A 20571-nucleotide genomic window follows, 5' to 3' on the forward strand; every position below is an offset into this window, starting at 1 on the left:
TGTTTTCAAGTATTTCCCCAACATCATGAGAGCTGCCAGTGCATACTACAAAAATCTGGTATTTTCAAAGCATCTCCTGGGTCCAAGAGCTTAGGATTTAGCTGCTACTAAAACTAAATGCAACGAATACAACCCTGGTGTCAGCAACTGTAAGAAGTGGAGCCCATGTCTTGAGCACACTTTTGTCCCTCCCTCTGGCATGTCCCCAGTCACAGCATCTGCACTGAGAAGTGGGGAAACCTGGGTATATCACTGATCTTGTCTTCACAAGGATAGGAAGAAATATTTTGCCTGTGAATTTCAGGAAATATTTCTTTTCTTCTTCAGAAGGGGTTCTTTCTCTACAAACTCCTCAACATACAGAAATACCTCCTTCATCCTAGGGCTTCAGAGTAGCTGGGGATCATGGGGCAGCTGTTTAAAGATTATCACTAAGTTATTTCCCTCAGTAAGTAAAAATCTATAGTCACAGTCTTGTTTTCTTGTTTCTTTTCTTAAGCAGAATTTTCTTCATCTTGCAGGAAACAGGGTAAGGAACTATGCCACAATAATCAGGAGGAGAACACCACATCTATTCTAACTTACAAAGAGGAAAACCCAGAGGAATAACACTTGCAAGCATCAGCTGAATTGATTTATACACTGCTATAGTCTGAAGGCAACAGTTTTAAAACTGCATTCATTTTTCCACTTCTTCAGCTACCACCAAGCAATTAGTAGAACTCATTAACCGAGTGACATTTTACAAATTAATGATTTACTCCTGTAAACTAGAAATGCATAGTAAATAAATCTTGAGTTAAATAGGATCAGGAAACAGTCAGTGTTTAATCTGCATTCACGGTTTTAAAAATAGAAGTGTTGAAAAAACTATCATCTTCTGTTCCAGTCTAGCTTTTACTCTATAAGAGTCATTTTTCCCATGAAATTGTTCAAGGGTAATTTTGAAAAGACGGCAAACATTAAGATTTTAAGGGACTGAAGAAAAGGCAATGTGCATATGAAGAAAGACCAAAGTTCCCTCAGTGGATTTCCATTACTGCAGACATCTTTATATTTTAGTATACTCAGAAATAATCCCTTATCTCACTGGAGCAAGAGTGTAGTAAGTGAAAAATATCCAGGAGTCTTTACTGTATTCATTCAGAGACCTGACTTCTGATACACCTGGGCTGGGTGACACTTTTGGTATAGTCAGCTCTGTGTCACGGTAGATTCTGAATTAGAAGACAATCTTTTAAATTAAAAGTTCTGTCCCCATTACTCCAACTTTGGCTGTCATTGCACCACACGGTTCCATTCTCCTCCAGGCACTCTCACTGGCAGGGTAATGGCTTTTCTGTAAGGCAGCTGTACTTACACTTTACAGCTGAAGAATAATGAAAATGTTGATTCTGTAGTTTAGTCAGAGAAGGGAAAGTTTAACTTCAGATCAGTAAGAAAGCTTTGGTGTATTACCAAGATTCTTTACATTGTGTGGTTATTGTGACCTCAGGTTTAAATAATAAAAACATCTTTATTTTTTTTAAATTTTCATTATTCTATTTATGCACTATCCTTCTTCCCAAGGCATAGGCATTTTTCCAGTCAATCTAGCACTTTGACAGAATTTTTCTCCCAACTTAACTATATTATCTTTTTATCTTAACAAACAAGTTATACATGTATGTCTCTGTGTTACACAGGGAAAGAAATTTGGTAACAGCTCAAAATACAACCTATGCAGTGGGACCCACACTGGCCATGGGTATCAAGTATTATTTCTGCTGAACAGGAACTATGTCAGTGAATCCAAACATGAAATTCTTCTGTTTTTATATTGGAACCTTATGCATTTATTTTGGAGCAGCACACAATTTGAGTGACTGCCAAAGAACAGTTACTTTGAACCTCTCTATTCTGCTGGTGGACTTAGCAAAATCCTGTCACAAAAGTGAAATTTAAGTGTAGCTCAGTTTATGCTTCAAGAAACAGTAGAATTTCCTAATACTAAGAACTTTCCCAAAAAATCATGGAATTGTACTTAATAGCTTAGGTACCTTCCCTGTCCAGAGGGAAGAGATGTAACTCCAGGAGTCCAAAGTTATTTAGTAAAAAAACCTAAGATTAAAGTTTTTGGGGGGAAAAGCTGATGTTTCAAGGCACAGGTCACTAGAGCATTTGTATCTGAACAAAAACTAGTTACAGTCAAAACTGGAAGTGGATTGGTGCTAATTTCCTTTGTTAGCTTCAAGTCTTGGATCCTGAGAGTCAGTAATAATTATCAATGACCTCTGACATGAGGGATAAAAAGGAGTACCATTTGGCTATGTAAGGACTCAGTGGGAGAGAAACAGATCTCCAAACCTTCTATTTGTAAGTTTCTAAATGCAGAACTGACCTCTCCCTACATTATTTTCCCCCTCTGCTATTTTTACCTGAATCTTTTGATTATACCAAAAGGATATCAAGAGTTGCTGAATATGTCCTCCATCAAGTATCAGGTTCTTGCTAGACATAGTAATAAGTTCATTTTCCCTCTCTGCAATAGTCCATTATCTTTAAAGCCATTGTAGTGGGTACATCTTTCGAGTTACTGCAATTTATCCATAACCTTCCCAGTGCATGTCTGTGGTGCTTTTCCCAAAAACTACCAACATTTTTGGGCATCACAGTCAGTGCTTCTGATTTTACTTTTGATTTTTTACATACTCCCTTATCTCATTTATCACTGTAAGAAAATGGGATGAAAATTAATTTTGAGTGGAAATTTTGGAAGTCTCTGGGAAATCTAATAAGAGAAATTCCCTTTTATTTAGGAAAAAATTCTTGTTATTAAAATGCAATGGAGAAACTGGTTCAATGTCCTTTTTCTACTTAGAAAGTTAATGTTTTATTATTTTGAAATAAAAAAAGATTTTATTTTTCTTTCCCCTCATCTTTCATTCTAAATTTCTCACTGACCCTGTGTGTCTAGTCCTACTTGTTTCACTGTACAGACAGTCTTTCCAGGACAAGCGAATGATTTCAGAAACCTGGCAGCTTTTAAACTTCAGGAAACTGTTTTTAAGTTAAGGGGACTTCAGTGGATTTTGTATTAATTGGTATCAAGCCAGGCTGTGTGACAAAGACCAGTTATCTTCAAACTTCCAAACCTGGAGCTGTAACCAGCTCCTGCAGAGAGCAGAGGTTTTCATGCATGCTGAGTATCAGGAGAATATTACCTGTCTTAAACCATAGTATGGATGGATTTCTTATATAATTTGAACTTTTAAACTTACACTTTTCTAGTAAGACAGCAATAATTAATTAAAATTACACCAGCCACAAGAGTAAGTAAATGGCCACTTTGTTCACAAGTTAAGCAATTAACACTTTTTGCTACAAACTTTTAGGTATTTATTGCTAGTTAAGTCATTATTCCATTACTCAATATTTAGACAGGATTTTAATAACGTTGTTTCAGATAGAGACAAAGTGAGTTTCTGTCGTAAGTAATTTAAGTATTAATTTAAAGTTATGATAGTTTTTCCTGTTCTGAAGTACAGAAGAGTTCAGGTTACAAGATGAGGCAACAAGTTCAGAAAACTCCACAGCTTTATCAGCATAACCAATCCTTCAAAAAATTTTTAGAATAAAGTACTGTCTTAGTTTCAGCCAGGACAAGTACACAATACTAAAAATCTAAGAGGAATACTCCATTTAGAATGATTTCTACTATTTTTGAGGAAGAAGATGAGGATTGCTGCCTGAGACAATAAAAGCACAAGAACTTGCTATGTTATCATAGTCATCTCCTACAGGATTCACAATGACTGACTTTGTAAAGCCTTTTATCACTCCAGATTTGCATTGCACAAAATAGCAATCTGTCAATGCAGCATTTCAGCAATTTTTGGCAAACCAGCCTACAACCACCTCAATTCCCCTACAAAGGATGCCATGAAGTATGGCAGGGATGGCAGAATTCACCTAATCTCAGGTTTTCCATCATCACTGGGAGTCCACAGAGTGGACACAGAGTTTCCCATGTGAGAATCCACTAAAGAGGCAGGCTTAGCTCTACCACCATGCTAGCTCCTCTCCTAAGCAATCATATAGTAAAACTTGGTTTTTCAGAACTCCCAAAGACACACTTAGAATTTCTCATGACACACCAGGAGAGACAAGAGCTTGTCTCCAGCTAACCACTGCTACTGCAATTCCAAGAAAGGAAAAGCTCCACTGTTATATTTGAAATCCACAAATGCAGGTTGCCAAGGACCCTCCTCCCCCTAACACCCACAGCTCTTGCTGGGTCTCAGACTGATGAATCACAGACTGCTCAGAGATGTGCAGGTGAGCGTCAGAGCTCACACATTTGGTCTGGAGTCCAGGAGCTGCTTTGCCCTGCATCATCTCATCTCACTGCTCCGTCATTCAGAGACTCTCAAATCTTCACCTGCCTTTTACCTGCCAGCCACTGCTCCATGGCCAGATCTCACTGTGAATCGCCATTTGTACCATCTCCAGCCTCCATCAGACAAGCCCAGTTCCTTCTACAGGGTCTCTCTTCTTTTCATTCACCATGTCTGTTCTTGATAACCTGCTTTGGACAGGCTGTCTTAAAATAGACACCCACTGTGACTGAGAACATTGTGGCCTACTGTGCACAGCTGAATGGCACCAAATATGCCTTCTCTTTCCCTAAATGGGTGTGAGACAGAAAAAGCCATGATGACACAGCTTAAGGCTACAATGCTGAGAATCTTTTAGATTATTCTTTTGAGTTATACAACCTCAGAAAAGAACTCAAGCCCTGAAGCAACACATTCATTTTAGAGAATATTTCAGTAGTCTACTGATTTATCAACATGATCCACAGTCCTATTAAGTTTGACTGTGAAAGGTCATGTGCTGTGAATGGGTTCCAAGACTTTCAGGAAGTCTAAAGTCCTGGAGACAGTCATACACAGTAGTACCAAATACAAGTAAAATTGGAAATCTTACCTAGAAAGAATAAAATGCATCAGAAGGTAGATGCACTGTTTCATACACCAGTGGTGTCCTATGATAGCAGCAGCACCTGTGGATTGCTACAGCTGTAGACAAAAGGAAGCAAAAAGGCCACCAGTCCATACAGTGAATATGGTGTATGCTTTATTCTATTTACAGTACATTTGTTATAAATATAATACATTTCTTGAAAATCTTGAGTAGATTTTTTTTAAACAGATCAGTTGTTATAGTTACATAATAAAGTAAGTGACAATTTAAATGACAATCTCATGGTTGTGAAATAGTGCATTCTGTTTTGAGATGAATGAGAAAATACTCAAACTGGTTCAAGAAATTATTTTTTTAAACACCCTAGGTGGACTTCTATGTAAACCTTGAAAAGTCACCAGTTTCCATAAATATGAGAAAAAAATTTTAAACCAAAGAACTGAGAATCAGAAATGGATTTGAGAGACCTTATTGAACTTCACAGTAAGGTTGGGATTTACCATGACTAATGGCTTCAGACAGGAAAAAGCCAATGAGGTTTTCTTCCTGAACCATATCCTAATACAGCCACAAATATTAACACACCATGCTGGAAGTTGTAACAGCAGTCAAGCTGCACTTTTGACAGGGCATTGGACATACAAGTATGTTCAGATCTGGAGTTAGAGTGTTTAATGTTATGAGTATCTTAATTACCAGAGAAGAAATACATTATAAAAGGATGAACGTATTTTCAGTCCAGCGTGCATTGCATCGAGAAACAAACTGACAAGTCATCTGAATATTTTGCTATTTTCTTTTCTACACGATCTTTAGTAACAAGTTAGATGTCTGAGGTGCTATTTCAAAAAAACTGCAGCAAAATGTCAACCAGCAATGTAAGAAAAGAATCCCATTTATTTTGTCTTTTAGTGCCTTTTTTTTTTTTTTTCAGGAAGTGGTCAGATATTATTGATAATAATCAGTGCAGGCATGGAGTTCTGCTGACTTGTTTCAAACAAAGTAACTTGGTCCACGAGCTTGGCAAATACTCTGGGGGTTCCAAGGTTATAGACACCTGTATGAACGAAGCAAGCCTTGAGCTGCAAGCTATAGACCTCCTGGCCTTTAAGCTGAAGCTTGTACTGTGTTTGCCCAAGCCACGTAAAAGATCCATGTATTTCTAGTGCTTCAGAGCTGAAAAAAAAAAAAAAGATAAAAATGTTAATTCTCTGCACTTGAAGCATGTATTACCGATTTACAAGACTCCCTCCAACTTCAAGTTCTCTCGAGATTTCAGAATGCACTGTGTATCCCTCACCAGACGCTCACAAAGATTTGTACTTTCTAAAAACTTCTTTTCAGAAGTCAGGAGCTGGGAACTTAGGTTACTTTTCTTGCTCTCTTTGGATGAGTGCCCACTGCAATTTGTCTTTGATGTCTTGGAAGCTGCTGAGTCTTTTTGACTGCTTGCCTACAATCACTGCCCTTAAATCACTGCCTTCCTCAGATGCATACTGCTGTCTTTGTTCTGCACACCCTCCTTATCTTTAAGAGTTTTAGGTTTATCTAGCAAGACAAAGCTAGACTTTGCAAGGATTAACAGCTGCCAACATAGCTACAGACAGAACTCCACTTAACATTTTATCAAGATACTAAATGCAACTTCAAAAAAAAAAAAAGGGGGAGGGAAATCACATGTGTCTGTCTTCTTTCCTACTACATCCATATCCACACACACCTGTTCCCACAAATATTTGCAGATTCAGGATACATAGGATACCCTTGGGTAAGTTTAGGGATGCTTATGTCCATCTATCAGCTCAATTTAACTCTGGGTCTTACCAAATATTTTTTAATGTTCTCTGACTCACTTAAAGTGGCTCTCCCTTAGCTCAGATGAATCATTACAAATCTTTAAAGCATTTCTTTGGTTCCTAATGTACTGTACACTACACACAGGACATTAATTACACATATATGCATAATGAAGAATTCAGTGTTTTCTCAGCTTTCTACATAACTGGCATGTAACACTAACGCTAGATGTAGTAACAAGATCTGAACTGTCAGAGTTTAAGGAATTCCTATTTAAGGCATTCTTAAGCTTATCCCATGAACTAAATTAGACTGCATGTCACACAGGAATAGACAACATGGACATACACTGCTTTAGAGACATTGCACTAATACATTAGGAGAGGGTGTGTAGGGGTTTTCTTTATTTTTAACTAGTTTCAAGGTCCATGAGTACACCATCCCTCCAAAGACACATCTCACAATGTAACAAAACATAACCATCTTGTGAAAAAAAAAACCGATCAGTGAATGGCTTCCTAATTGTACCTGAAAAGTAAACCACACTTAAATTTTCTGTCTTCCATTTCTGAGCCTGTTTATTAGGCTCTGGGCTTTTAATATCTTACTTGCCCTCCATGGACTGTTGACAAGAAGCCCATGTTCCCCCATGACTAAGCCCTCCTCAATGTATTCACAATCTCTCTCCCCTCCCTGGTGGCAAACAGACCAGGTAGTATTATATCTAAGAGGGCAGAAGGGACGAAGGGGAGCTGTCACCTGCTTTACCCATGAGTTAAAGTTGCCTTGTTTTAACTGAAGTGGCAGAGTTACAGTGGTATAGATATCATGGTACTGAATTCTCTATCCCATAAAAAATCTTCAGTAAAATTTTTAGAAGCAATTCATAAACACTTCCTCAATGCTACATTTTCACACATACTACCACAGTTCTAAGCAAAAAGGCAGTCATAAGAATCAGCTGCTAAACTTAGAGGAAGTCTTAAAAATATCCAAGGTTCTACGAAATTTTACAATTAGCCAAACTGCAGGAGGAAGTTGCTGTCTACAAATTACTCTGTTTTAAAAATGAAAACCCAACAACTTATGTTTAATAAAGGTTGATGAAGCTCCTATTTCAGTAGTTGAAAAGCACTTCCCTTTTTCTAGAAAAGATCTGCAGAGTTTTAACTATTCAAGAGTCACAATTAAAGGCCTGTCTTAGCAAAGTTGAGACTGAAGACTCGCAGTTAACTATATGAACCCCTTTATCAACTTCCATTCTTTCAAAGAAGCCACTGTTGAAAAAAATCCTATTCTAGATATTCAATATAGTTAAAACATTACAAGACTCCCCAAGCTAGGAAGGGTTCTTAAATATTGCTTGATTAACATTTGCACACTACCTTGTTGGTTTATGCCGCAAATCGATCATCACATCTACAACAGCCTGGGAACAATTGGAAAGTAGGAGAGTGACAGGTACCAGACAGAGGCTGCAAAGAGAAACAGTTCCGTATTAAAGGAAAAATAATCTTATTTTGGATAGTCTTAATTATACCCTTAAATAGTTAAAATGAATTCCAGTAACATGGAATTTTTATGTAGTTGTCAATTATGCCAGAGTCAAGACAGCGTAGGCAGCAATATAATCACTTACGCTGGCTAGAGCTATTTGTAATAAAAGTTGGCAATTAAGGCAAACAGCATCGGCTCATTTGGGCCAAGTGAAGTTACCATCTCCTTTCATAGAGCTGAGAAAGGACAGTGAAAGCGTAAATACTACCTCAGTTTACATGAACTCTGCTTGTGTGACAAGAGACATTTCAGAATGGGAAAACATGGTCCAGTATGCTATTTTCTGAATTTCTGGTTGGCACATTTTGACGGGATACTTTTCTTCTGCACTGCCTCCTGTAGAGGAGTTGCTGGCATTGGGCCTTAACTTACAGCCTGAGCAGTGCCCAAACAGAATAGACAGCATATGCACATCTGGATTTAATGTAGGCCTTTATCCTCAATAAAACTAATACAGTTAATTGATACTTTTTGTTCACAATTACTATTATTGTTTCTATAAATAATGCTGCAGCAAGAAAGACCCCAAGATATTGACAGGCAGGAACACAAACTACTGCAGCTGAAACAGCTGTGTGTATTCAGTAAGTGATTTGTGTCACTGGAATTCCTTGCCATTGCTTAACAGTTTAAATATCCTAAACTTGAATTGTAAAAGAAGAACAATTAGCAACTATACCCAATAAGAGGTGAATGTCTTACAGGGATAATACATGCTTTATCACTGTCATTAATATATAGCACCTTATAAAACATTTAGATGTTAGATTTTAGCAACAAATCCCTTTCTTTGACAACTTACATTAACCTGCTATAAAAAACTCTAACACAGTAGAGTTTTCAGATAAAACAACTCAAGCCTAAATAGGTATCTTCATGTTTCAAGTACAACTCATTTAATGTTCAGAACTTAAGCCAGGGGGCTTTGTTCATATCATTCCAATTTTGAAAAACTGGTGGATTTTACAGGCTCCAACTAATTCACTCTAGCAGTGGGCTTTTTAACAGAGGTTAATTCTGATATTCTTCCAGGAGACAAGCCCCAGTGATCTGAACTGTTACCATCTTTCCTTCTGACGTAAGTCAGAACCACATGCAGCTAATCTTGGCAAGTGAGATGCTGTAGACATAACAGTTCCTTTGGCCTAAAAGTACATCTATCTTTCTGTCTGGCTTCTCAAAGAAATCACAGTGTATATTCTGACAACAAAAATAAACACAAAGGGTGCAGACTATTTTTCTTTCAGTAAGTTTGATAAAGTTACTTGTTAATGTTACAACTGTGAGCTATGTTATTACAGCCTGGTTTTTCTTTTACATGAAACTTTCATTTCACCTGTAAAATTCTGAAGCAGTGAGTTTAAAAATTGAACAAGATTTCACACTTGCATACCAGACTTTTATATCATAAGCCACATAGCATCTCTCAAAAGGATTTATGCCCAATTAACAATATTTCTAAAGTTTCTAAAGGTAATGTTCCACTAACCTTTTTTGATGAAAAGAATGATTGAAAGACTCTGGATAATGAAGACTTGTCTTAATAAGATTAGAAAGCTGCTCTGGTGTTGGTCTTGCAGGTACTGGTGTGTTTTCTGGTCGAAAAAACTTTAAGAGAACCGTTTCTGGTAGCTCCTGAAAGAAATTCAGAATAACATTCAAAACATAACATAAGGTACAAGAAATCCAGTTACAATTTTCCATTATGAACTATAGCTCATAAGGGAAACAAGTCTGCAGCATCATGAAGCTCACATTTTTTTCCAACGTGGTTTGTATTTAAGCATGCTGGATGAGGAACTGACACAATTTATCTACCACCTTCTTTTGAGACAGATCTCACAGTTGCTTGTGAAAACATTATCTGTGCAAGCTTCAGAAAAGCACACTATTGTTGCAGTGGTTTGCTAGTGCTTGGGCTTGGCTTCTAGGGAAAAGGGACAGCATTTACACTGTTCCCTGTTCAGCAGCTGTACCTAACAACAAAAAAATTCATCACCTGCCCCAGGAAGTTCAAAACAGGAAAGTCAATGCACAAGTTTCCCAGAACAGATCCAAAATAAAGCAAACAGAAATTTATAGGAACATGTTAACACTGACAGAAGGATTTAATAACAGAGTATCTTTGAAATTGCTTAACGAGCACTTGCAGATATGAAAGTTACCTTTGCCCCCAGCTGAAAGCCCAAGACAAGCACTGACACACTACTTGGGATTCCCCCTAACCCTTTGGATAGAATGAGTTTCTGAAGCAGAAGAAATTAAGTGATACAGAAAGCTGCAACCAGCCTGCATTTGGTGCAACATTTCTGTCCAACATCATCTAATCTGGTTTGTGAACAGGATTTTTTTAGGCAGGGGCTGTTCTTTAGTATTTACTTATGAACCTATTCTGCAGAAAATCCATCTTTAAAAGAAAAAAAGAAATTGCAGCAGTAAATGCGACTGCCTACTAAAAACATGAAAAAATATTTTTAAAAAGCCACCAGTAAGTTGGTACAGTGTAATAAAGTTAATACGTTTCATTAAAAGAAGATAGATTGTACCTTCTAAGTTGAAAAGAAACACTACAGGCAATGAAACCTGACTTAAAAACCAAACACACTGGGCATTCAGAAACATGTATGAACACCTTAGTCACTGTGCTGATAATACCAGGAAGACACCAAATGTTTTAACAGGCTTGCAAGTCTTTCCTTCAAAAGGAAATGTAGTTTCCTCAAAAAGTAATTTGAGAGGAAAAAGAGATATTCCACAGTAACAATAAAATATATTTTAAGTGTTGAATGAATTTGGTGTTTCTATCCTACCCTATCTAACAATGCAAACTGACAGCATGAAACACAGCAGAGATTATTACAGGTTTTCATTTAAATTACTCTCTCCCCTCAAATAATAGTCCAACCAATTTTCAAGGCTGCCTTCAACCACACAGCAATATCCTACACACTGTAGTTTGCCCTAGAGTCAATTACCTGTTCCAAGTCCTCCCAATCAGAATTCACGAGTATTTTTTTAAAACCCTACAAAAGACAAATACGAATATTTACCTCTACAAGTAGACAAGAACATCATGAAATGCAGCAGGAACATTTACTGGTGAAAGTGCAGACTGCTGTTAATATTTCAAACCTTTAGTTCTAATATTACACCTCTGTTGAAGGACTGGAAAGCAGAAAAATTAATCATTTACCAGCAGAGCTAAATCTTAATTCCAGCCAGCCTCTGGGTGTCAGAGTCAGAAAAGATGTCTGTCTCTCCAAGTTCAGCTGCTCAAACTCTAGGCTTTATGTGACTGTGTACCTAGAACAAAGGCTAAGATATGACATTTAGCCCATGATTCTCTTACCTAATGAATGGTTCAGGAAAGAATTAAACACTTCAAAATGGTAGCCAAGATGTGCACACAGAACAGAAAGCTACCTAGAGACAGCTAATAAATGCTTAGTTTAAGGATGCATTAAACTTCTGCCCTACTCTGGAGCTTGTGAAATTGGATCAAGGCTTAAAAAAACCCAAACCAAAAGCCCATATCTACTTGGCACCTGTAGCCTCCCTTCAAGAATATACACCAAGCAGTAACAGCCTTATACTTAGAAACAAAGCAAAAGACAAATCAAGAACGAAACAGGTGATATTTTGTTGCTGAACTCCTAGATTATCAGCCCAAGTGGAGTATTGCCTTTTAAAAGGAAAACAGAAATTCTGACGCCTAAAATCTGCTTGCTGACCCAGAGTGGTTCTTTGCAAAGCCGCCAGAAGCATCACAAGCTCCAGTATCCAGCAAAAACTGTATACAAGAAAGCCACATCAATGGTTAGGATTGTTCCTTTAAAAAACAGTTATGGTGTAATTTGAGTGTCTCATCCATACAAACTGGTAGAGGTAGAGAGGCTTGACTGGAAGAGACTTTGTAAGGGATTGGAAGGGGGGGGGGGTGTTTTTGTTACTGTTTTACATTTTATACCTGCATTTTAAAGCTTTTTGGGTTTTGACTAAAAATACACAACAGGCAGTAGCATCAGAATGACAATGCTCCCTCAGTTAGGTTCCAAGAGCTACAAACTGCACAACTGGTGCTTGGAAAGTTGTTTTCCATTTTTAGAAAGCTTCTTGTTGCCCAAAGCCATTTACAAAGGCCAGCTTCAAACAAATACACTCAAACACAAGATTGCTGTTTCCTGTAGAATAATCTCAACATCTTCACTTATTTGTGTTACAAAAAAGTCCCAACCTTTAGAGTCTGATATTTTGCTATTTTGAAATAGCTAGAGATCATCCCTACATACACTTCTGAAATGGTTACACAGGTTTCAAATCTCTCCTGCAATTATACTTAGTTATAAGTTGAAAAGGCAACATTTAAACCATTCAAAGCATCTTTTAATAGACGTAATAGACAGATCTACCCATAATACATTCTTTAATATCTCTGAATGCATTTCCAAATTGAAAAGTTCTTCCTTTCCATCAGATGGACAGAAGTGATAGTATCTTCACATACAGTCACTTTAAAAGATTTTTATACTTAATATTACACAACTTAAAGTTTTCAGTTTCATAAACAATAATCTTAAAGGCTGGGTCAATGTGCTCTTAAGCACACCAGAAGAAGGTAAGCACCACAATTTGATTTCCAAGTGGTATGGAAAATCAGGATATTTGCACCATAAACCACAAGTCACACATAGCCAAAAGAATTACTGACATGCTCAGGCAAATAGGGGGGACCAATATGCACAGCATGGAAGAAAACCTAAAGAGCAAACTCCTGAATGAAGCTAAGCAGAAGTAAAAGCAGAATATATGAAAGCAGTAGAATAAGAGTGAGACATCTAAGTGATGTGCTTTTCTCCCTTTCCCATTTTAGACCTGAGAACTTCCATTTTAAAACCTCAGTTTTAAGTTGCTTCCTTCAACATGCGACTCATCAATACTCATTCTAGCTCTCAACTACAGAAATGACAACTCCAGGAATAGTACTTTACTGACACCAAGAATAATACATTTGAAAACAGATACCATCAGCTCTGAAGTCCATAATGAGTAAAGCAGCAGATCAAAAGTTGCAACTATTTGGAATATTTAATTCATGACAACAATATAAGCCAGTCCTCCCAAACTGGTACTGTATCTGCTACCTTAATTGATACAACAGAGTGAAAAATGTTTATTTCAGCTCTTTATGTTGATTTACCCTTAAGAACTTTGCTTTTTCCCTCCTGAGGTGGTTTAAGGAAAGTCTTAAATCCATTCCAACAACCTCTGTTTTATTCAAGCATCTCCCCCATGTATTCTGTAAAAAAAATCCTGAACTAGCAAAAGATGTCACTTCCAGTAATAGTTAGGAAAAGCAGTTACTTAAACCCTACCCTCTTCTACATTTCAAGAATTCCTGCTTCCAACCAAACTGTTGCTGACTCACTAGCTCCATGTATTTTAAGAAGCAGAGTTACCAAAAATTATCCTCTCTGAAGTGAAATACTGCCAGAAAGCCTGCATCCATCCTTTTCACATTTTATGGATTTTACTTTATGCTAGTGCTGGTCTAATTCACAGGACAAAGTGTGCAGCCCAGAAGAACACCAAGTGCAGTCCTGAAGCACACCTGAAAAGGATGGAAGCTACTCCCAACACGCCAACATTCAAATGACAAACCTCTAGGCTGCTTCTCACCTTCCATTGGTGTGAAATCTTGGCAAACCAGAAGTGTGGCAAATGCCCTAGGTACCACACAATTACTTCCATCCCACCATATTACACTGCACTTTTCCTTTGGAATCTTCTGGATTGAATTCACCAGATTAGAAAAACAGGGGAGAGAGCAATAAGAAATAATATTAATCAACAGCCCTGACTGTGACTGGATGTTTAATGCATTTCAAGTTTTTGTCCTTCCACTAATTTAAGGTAGAGAGGTCAAGAAGAAGAGACAGAATAGCTGTATTTCAGATGCAATCTTAAATTGACCTTCAGTTAAAACTACCTGGTTCCAGAAAGCACATTTCAGAACAGAAACAGAACCTACAGCACTATCATTGTCCAAAAAACCAGCCATGATTTACAAATACTCAGCTGATTTTTTAAGTGAGGTTTTTATTACTTGGCCTGAAATAGATCTATTCAAAGCGATTCACTTTACTAACACCTTATGTGATTTTTCTCTTCATATGGTATTGCCTGTGACTATTAACACAACTATTAACTTGTGGCACCTTCTGATTCAAGGCAACAAACTACATTTAGCATTTTTCCCCTACATTTAGCCAAAGGACTTTTTTTTTCAAAAATACAAATGAAAGGAAGGATAAGATGACAAATGTTTTCCGTAATATCCAGAGAGATTTCTATATGAAACAAATAAATGCTTTGACGAAGTCAATATTTTGTAAGTGTTCCTTCAGCATACTACATGTTACGACTCCAAACCTCTAGAACATAAAGGTGTAAGTAGTTCATCACCTCTCCTGGTAGGCCTACTGTGTTTAGTAGCCTATGCTCAAAAGTAGTGCTATTTTGTTATACAGAAAAACCTCTAGTGTAAACAACAATAAGAAACATTTGTATTCAGTGACAGAAAACCAGCTTTAAAGCCACAGTTAGTGTAGTGGTTGGAATGAAAAAAGGTTAGTAATCCTACTTCTGTCCTGAACAAACGTGGGAAGAAAAGGGAGCACATGCATTTGAGCATCAAAGATCTTGTATAGAATTTTCCTATTACTCACACTTTTAATATGTGGGTTCACATAGAAATTTTACCCAGAGAAACATTTTAGCCTTTCCCCAAGCCCCACTGTAACCAGAGGTTTTATCTTGATTTTATCAAATACTACAGCAAGTTATGCTACTGCTATACAGGAATAATTGCACCCTGTTGCCTGTTGCACCTCCCTGCTGTGCATTAGATGTCCCACAAGGAACCAAGCAGAAGTAACCACCCATCACAGTGGCTCAGTCAGCAGTCTAATACCTTACACACATAATTAGGATGACTTTTTATCAGTTCACCCAACTACCAATCTACCAGCAACTGCTGGAACCATTTAAACATAAGAGTGCCAAAGAATATCAACCCCCTGGTCTTCACTACAATGCTTTACTGAAGCTTTGTTTCCCTGAACAGTAATAGAAGCTTCTGTAAATCCAAAGTACACCTCTAGAAGCTGGCAAAGAGTTAATCTGACTGTAACTGTAACTGACAATGCAGCAGAAGCCGACCAGTACCGAGAATTTAACTAAAATATAAATTAAACGATCTCAATTTGTTCAACAGGGTTATTTGATTAATTTGGCTAAGATTTGAGTCATTTCTCACAGGACTAAAAGAAATAAAGGGGAGGGCAGAGAGAAATTTTGTTCATGTTTCCTCCATGCCTATTGTGAGGCTCTTTGGGTTGGGGATAGCTGTCTGTCTGCCAGACACAAAAATTCGTTTGCTGGATACAACGGCACTAAGCAAAAGAAGTCAAGAAGAAAGTCACTGTACAGGAGTAACAAATAAAACTCAGCATTAAATGCAGAGTGAACTCTTGCATCCTAGGTGACACCCTGTTCAGAATCTGCAATTCATTTTTTTTTCCCCAGATCAGAGCAGCCCTGTATCATTTATGAACTGGTAACCCACACATGTTGGTAAGAAGCATGCACCTCCATCTCCCTCTGCTGTCGAGTCCTCAGAAAACAACCAACTGCAATACTGTCAGCACAAGGCAAATCAGGAACAGTCTAGAGTAGAGTTTCCAACCCTGTTCATGACTTAAGAGAATAAATACAGACTTAAAAGATAACACTATATACCGAAAATATTAAATCAGAAGTTTGAGTTTGGGATTTTCTACCACCACTCCTCCCCAGCTTTTAACTGCTTGTGTTGCTTGAATGCAAAAGCAAGATAATTCAAAGACAATATGCAATTCTTAAGAGATTAAATATAGTATTTTCTCTATCTAATCTATGTTAGCAATTATTTTAATTCTGAAATGTGGACTGAATAAAGTAAACTGCTGCAAAGTCTCAAATCAATTAATTTATCATACCTCACTTCCTACCTCAGAGCAGTTTATCTGCTCTCCTCACAGTGTTAAGACCCAATTAAAAAAAAAAGTAGTACATGAGCTTCTCAATTCTTAGAAGTCCTGAGATTACAGGTTCTTGAAATCTATGCTAACTCTGGGCTTTGGTTATCATGAGGATACATAATTTACATGTTTGTTGAAAAAATACCCAACCACCAATTACTCTTACACCAGATTTCAACTGCATGACAATGCAGATACTTTTTTGCTTCCAACTAAGGTACAGAATGCTTCAAAGGAAGTGTGTTCCTCATGCTGAAGAAAGTGAATACAATAATCAATGTAGAATCTATATGAAGACAGTTGCAACAAAACCTGATGAGAAACAGATTTTAGACAGAGAATGCTAATATAGTAGCATATATTCCTCAAAAAAAATTGAGGGTACCTATGGATCCTCCTTGTTGCTGGTGGCAGGATTACTTTCTTTGGTTTGAAATTGCACATGGTGTAAATAAATAGAATTCCAGTCAACAAGAAATGCAAATTTCTATCCGTACCATATTCAGTGATTTATTTTAGGATGCAGATGCGATTCATTTCTATTTTGTCTTCCTACCCATTTGTGAGATACAGAACTTAGTAAGATCAGAAGTTCACAGTATTTTCTCTCCTAACCTTAGATGTCTACAGTGTGATCTACTCTTCTACATACACATTAAGACAGGAAAATCAGGGGGCAGTTGTTGTTAGACTAATACAGCCTCTTGTACTGCTCAGCATAGCTAGAGCCCATGTGTGCAAATTCCCATTTATTTCATAGCACAAAGAACTAAATGGAAAAAATTATCTTAGCAATGTACAAACACTTAAAGGCTTACGAACCAAAGCCAAAGTGCACAGGTTCAGAGTAATTCACTACTTGCATTATATCATAGTATTTATAGGAAGACATTTGTCCTGTATTGTTTTCTTGACAAAATTAATACATAGTACTTTTTCCTGCAACTTTAAGAGCTCACTAAAAGCTATATATTATGTTTGCAATATTGGTAAAAACATAAGAATGGCACCAGAACAAGAAGGAACAGCAATGTGCTGCTCAGGAGAAGACTAAACAAGCACAAGATTCCTCTTATTCTGCACACTAAACTGAATTTAGTATAGATGTTTTCACAGAATCTTAGCTGTAACTTCCATAGTTGTTACCAATTCATGTACCAGAAGACAGCCACCAGTTTCTTACAGATGGTGTTTTCTTTCATCAAGCAACACAACTATAAACTTCACCATCTTACTTTGTTATGAAATAATCATTACCTTTAATACCATTAACAAGTTTCTAGTTCTAACTGAAATACCACAGAACAGTTCACTGCAAACAACTGCTCATCAATATACTTACTTGCATATTGCTTTTCTCATGTTTCAACTGAGCATGGCTAGTTCAATACAGAAGACTAAGCAAAGCTGGAGTCAGTCAGCCTGAATTATTTAGTAATAACACGTATCTGATGTTAAGATTATACAAAAGCTTCCACTTATATACTAGAGAATTTATTAAGTCCATTTAGAGAAAGAAGCAATTGTAAAAGAAAACTTCACAGCAGATTACCTGCTTCTGAGGAAATGAAAAGGCCTCCTTCCCAATTGTGTTAAGGGCAACATGATGCTGGCCCTCCAAAATAAGCTGCTTGTTGTCTTCCACAACATATGCCTACGGAATATAATACAAAGACATCTGCAGACCAGAAACTATCATAAGATTCATAATATAGAATTGCTGACTGCCCCCTAACTGAAGTGGAACATGCTGTACTTATCGAAACTTAGAGGCTAGCATGACATATTTATGCCAATTTCCACTTCATAATATCTGCACCCTGGTAAATGAGACCCTTTTCTTCAAAGCAGACTGGGTCACTCTTAAAGTTCTATAAGAGCAAGCATTAACAAACCCCTTAGTTTAAGATTTCCTAATTTTCTTTTTTAAAAGAGAACTTACAAGAACTGGGTGCATCCAGAGTAACGTAAAACCATTTAAGGACACTTATTACAGTAATAGATACTAAAACTATCTTTTCTTCTTACATCATTATAGTTCATTTGATTGTTCCCAGAAAAAAAAATTCGGATTTCATATGCATATGCCTGAATGTTCAGGATGCCACATTAAACTGTTTTCTAGCTGTAATGTTTCATGTCCAAATTACCACAAAGGCCACAACCATACATACCTTCCACAGTACCACAATGTTCAAATCCACTTCACTGCATCTTTGTATCAACCTGACTGTTTCATCAAACGATTGTTTCACTGCCCTTTGAGATGCATGAGTATGAGATTGCACATGTGTTCTTTTAAATTCAGAGGATAAGCTTTGGAAAAAGAAGTCTCCACAAGGACTGGCTGAACTTACTATCTACAAGAGAAAAAAAGGAACAAAGTGTTCAGAACAGGATGCGAGCTGACACAAGTTGCTCTAATAGAGCTCATCACTGTAGCATTTCAGTTCCATTATCCTGCTTTGCTTCCCTTTGTAAAGCTACAGGATGCCAGACACCTTGGTTTCCATGCCTGGCCTGTTAGAGATCACCCCTATCTAAAGGGCTGTCAAAGGTAATATAGGGAAAACAAGAGCTGTAACTTGCCAGTTTAAAACTACAAATACAGACTTGGAAACAGGACCTCTGATTATTATCACAAAGCAGCCTACTGTGATGTATCAAGTCTATTAGAGAGAGCTGAAGCATCCAACTAAGTAATATGAAAATCATTTTTGCTTATTAATATTTTCCTCAGCTTAGCTAGAATTATTTATCTAAATTAGGAACATACACTTTGCTAGCAATAGCACAGATAGTAGACTGCACAGCACATCCCCATAGATACGTGGCACAAACAGAAGTACTGTGCTGTTTGTCATCATGTGTGCCAAGCTCCTCCAACACCAAAAGCCTGGTAAGGAAACTGGTTTTTAAGAGCGACAGCAATGATACTGTGTCCTGAAGCAACTTTAGCTTCCCAATCCCTCATTTTCAAAAACGCTAGCTTTTCCAGAATATGCTGTTGCAGGGCTGCTAATTATTGCACTAGCAGAACACTGGTAGGGAAACAATCTGCTTTTGGAGCAACTTCTCAGAAGGGAGCACCCCTCCCCATCTCCCCACTGTAATAAATTGTTCTCAAGGAAAGGTAAAGTTCCTGCAGCTCAAATTTCAACTCTAAAAATGCAAAGGACCATCTTATGCTTATGAAATAAAATGGTAGTGAATAGGTTTTCTTTGGCTTTTAAAAGCTGAATACATACAGGAAAGATGTACGTTCACCATAAAATAAGTGATCTGACATTCAGCTGACTAAATCCACTACACAGATTGCTGATCTAATGCAAGTAGCCTACTTTCCTCAGGTTTTGGAAAAGCATTTGCTGTACCAAGATCATTTGCTGAAAGGATTATTCAATACCTGTATGTTTAAAAGTATTAGAGGAGTGTGGTAGTCTAAAATCCTAAACTTCTAGAAAAATCAAACAGACTTCTTGAACTGACTGCAACCTCCTATAGTAGTTTTGAAATTCTGGGACCAACATCCATTAGTTTTCCAGTTTTTCAAGTAAGCTGTAATTAGAATTTTTAACCTGTCTTAGTACAAGTGTAATTAAGAACAAGAATCTGATATCTTCAGACCTCTACTAGAAAACTAGAGGGCTGGGATATATTTAAAAATAACTACTCCAAAGAGCTGAAAAGGAGGAAAAGCATTAGGAAAAAAAGCTAGCACTGCAATGTGATCCCAAAGTAGTTCAACTGTGGAGCTGGGACCCTAATATTCCTGACTATATGCTAGCCTAGGTTACCTTACCACCTCTTTGTCCTTTCACAAGAGAGGGACACCTTGCACAAGACAAAATATGCCGCTGTACCCATTCACCTACCTGTTCATTTCCAAAGACAATATCTGCAAATGTGTAATTTTCTAAGGGATAAAAAGAGAAAGCACCATTTTAGCATCATGAGAAGTCACAACTTCAGCATACAGTATCCAAAAGAGTATTTTTCTCAAAAAGTTACCACATTCAGGAAAGAACCTACCTTCTGAGTTTTTGCATCTCACTGCTTTAAAACATAACTTTGCTCTCTCTCTGCTAGCGAGTTTAGTATCTGAAAAAAAAAAAGGTGGCAAGATTTGTTTTTCACCCTCAGCATCATCAGGATCCCTTAGACAAAAGTCAGT

At 37.3% G+C, this 20571-nt stretch overlaps 1 protein-coding gene across 4 annotated transcripts in view; it reads right to left on the bottom strand.

The window, feature by feature from the left end:
* Window positions 1-5096: 5096 nt before the first annotated feature.
* Window positions 5097-20571, bottom strand: part of TRAPPC8 (trafficking protein particle complex subunit 8) — a 53049-nt gene continuing 37574 nt past the window's right edge. For 2 of the 4 annotated variants that reach the window (XM_039548773.1, XM_039548771.1), the window contains 8 exons: window positions 20430-20498; window positions 20273-20313; window positions 18572-18757; window positions 17950-18051; window positions 11295-11342; window positions 9809-9954; window positions 8148-8237; window positions 5097-6141 (listed from right to left, as the gene is read on the bottom strand). In XM_039548773.1, coding sequence (XP_039404707.1) covers window positions 5907-6141; window positions 8148-8237; window positions 9809-9954; window positions 11295-11342; window positions 17950-18051; window positions 18572-18757; window positions 20273-20313; window positions 20430-20498 — 917 coding nt within the window. In that variant the 3' untranslated portion in view covers window positions 5097-5906. The remainder of the gene's footprint in view (window positions 6142-8147; window positions 8238-9808; window positions 9955-11294; window positions 11343-17949; window positions 18052-18571; window positions 18758-20272; window positions 20314-20429; window positions 20499-20571) is intronic. The other 2 variants (XM_039548772.1, XM_039548775.1) reach the window with 1 other exon arrangement.

This window comes from Corvus cornix, chromosome 2 (assembly GCF_000738735.6).
Source record: "Corvus cornix cornix isolate S_Up_H32 chromosome 2, ASM73873v5, whole genome shotgun sequence".
NCBI lineage: Eukaryota > Metazoa > Chordata > Aves > Passeriformes > Corvidae > Corvus > Corvus cornix.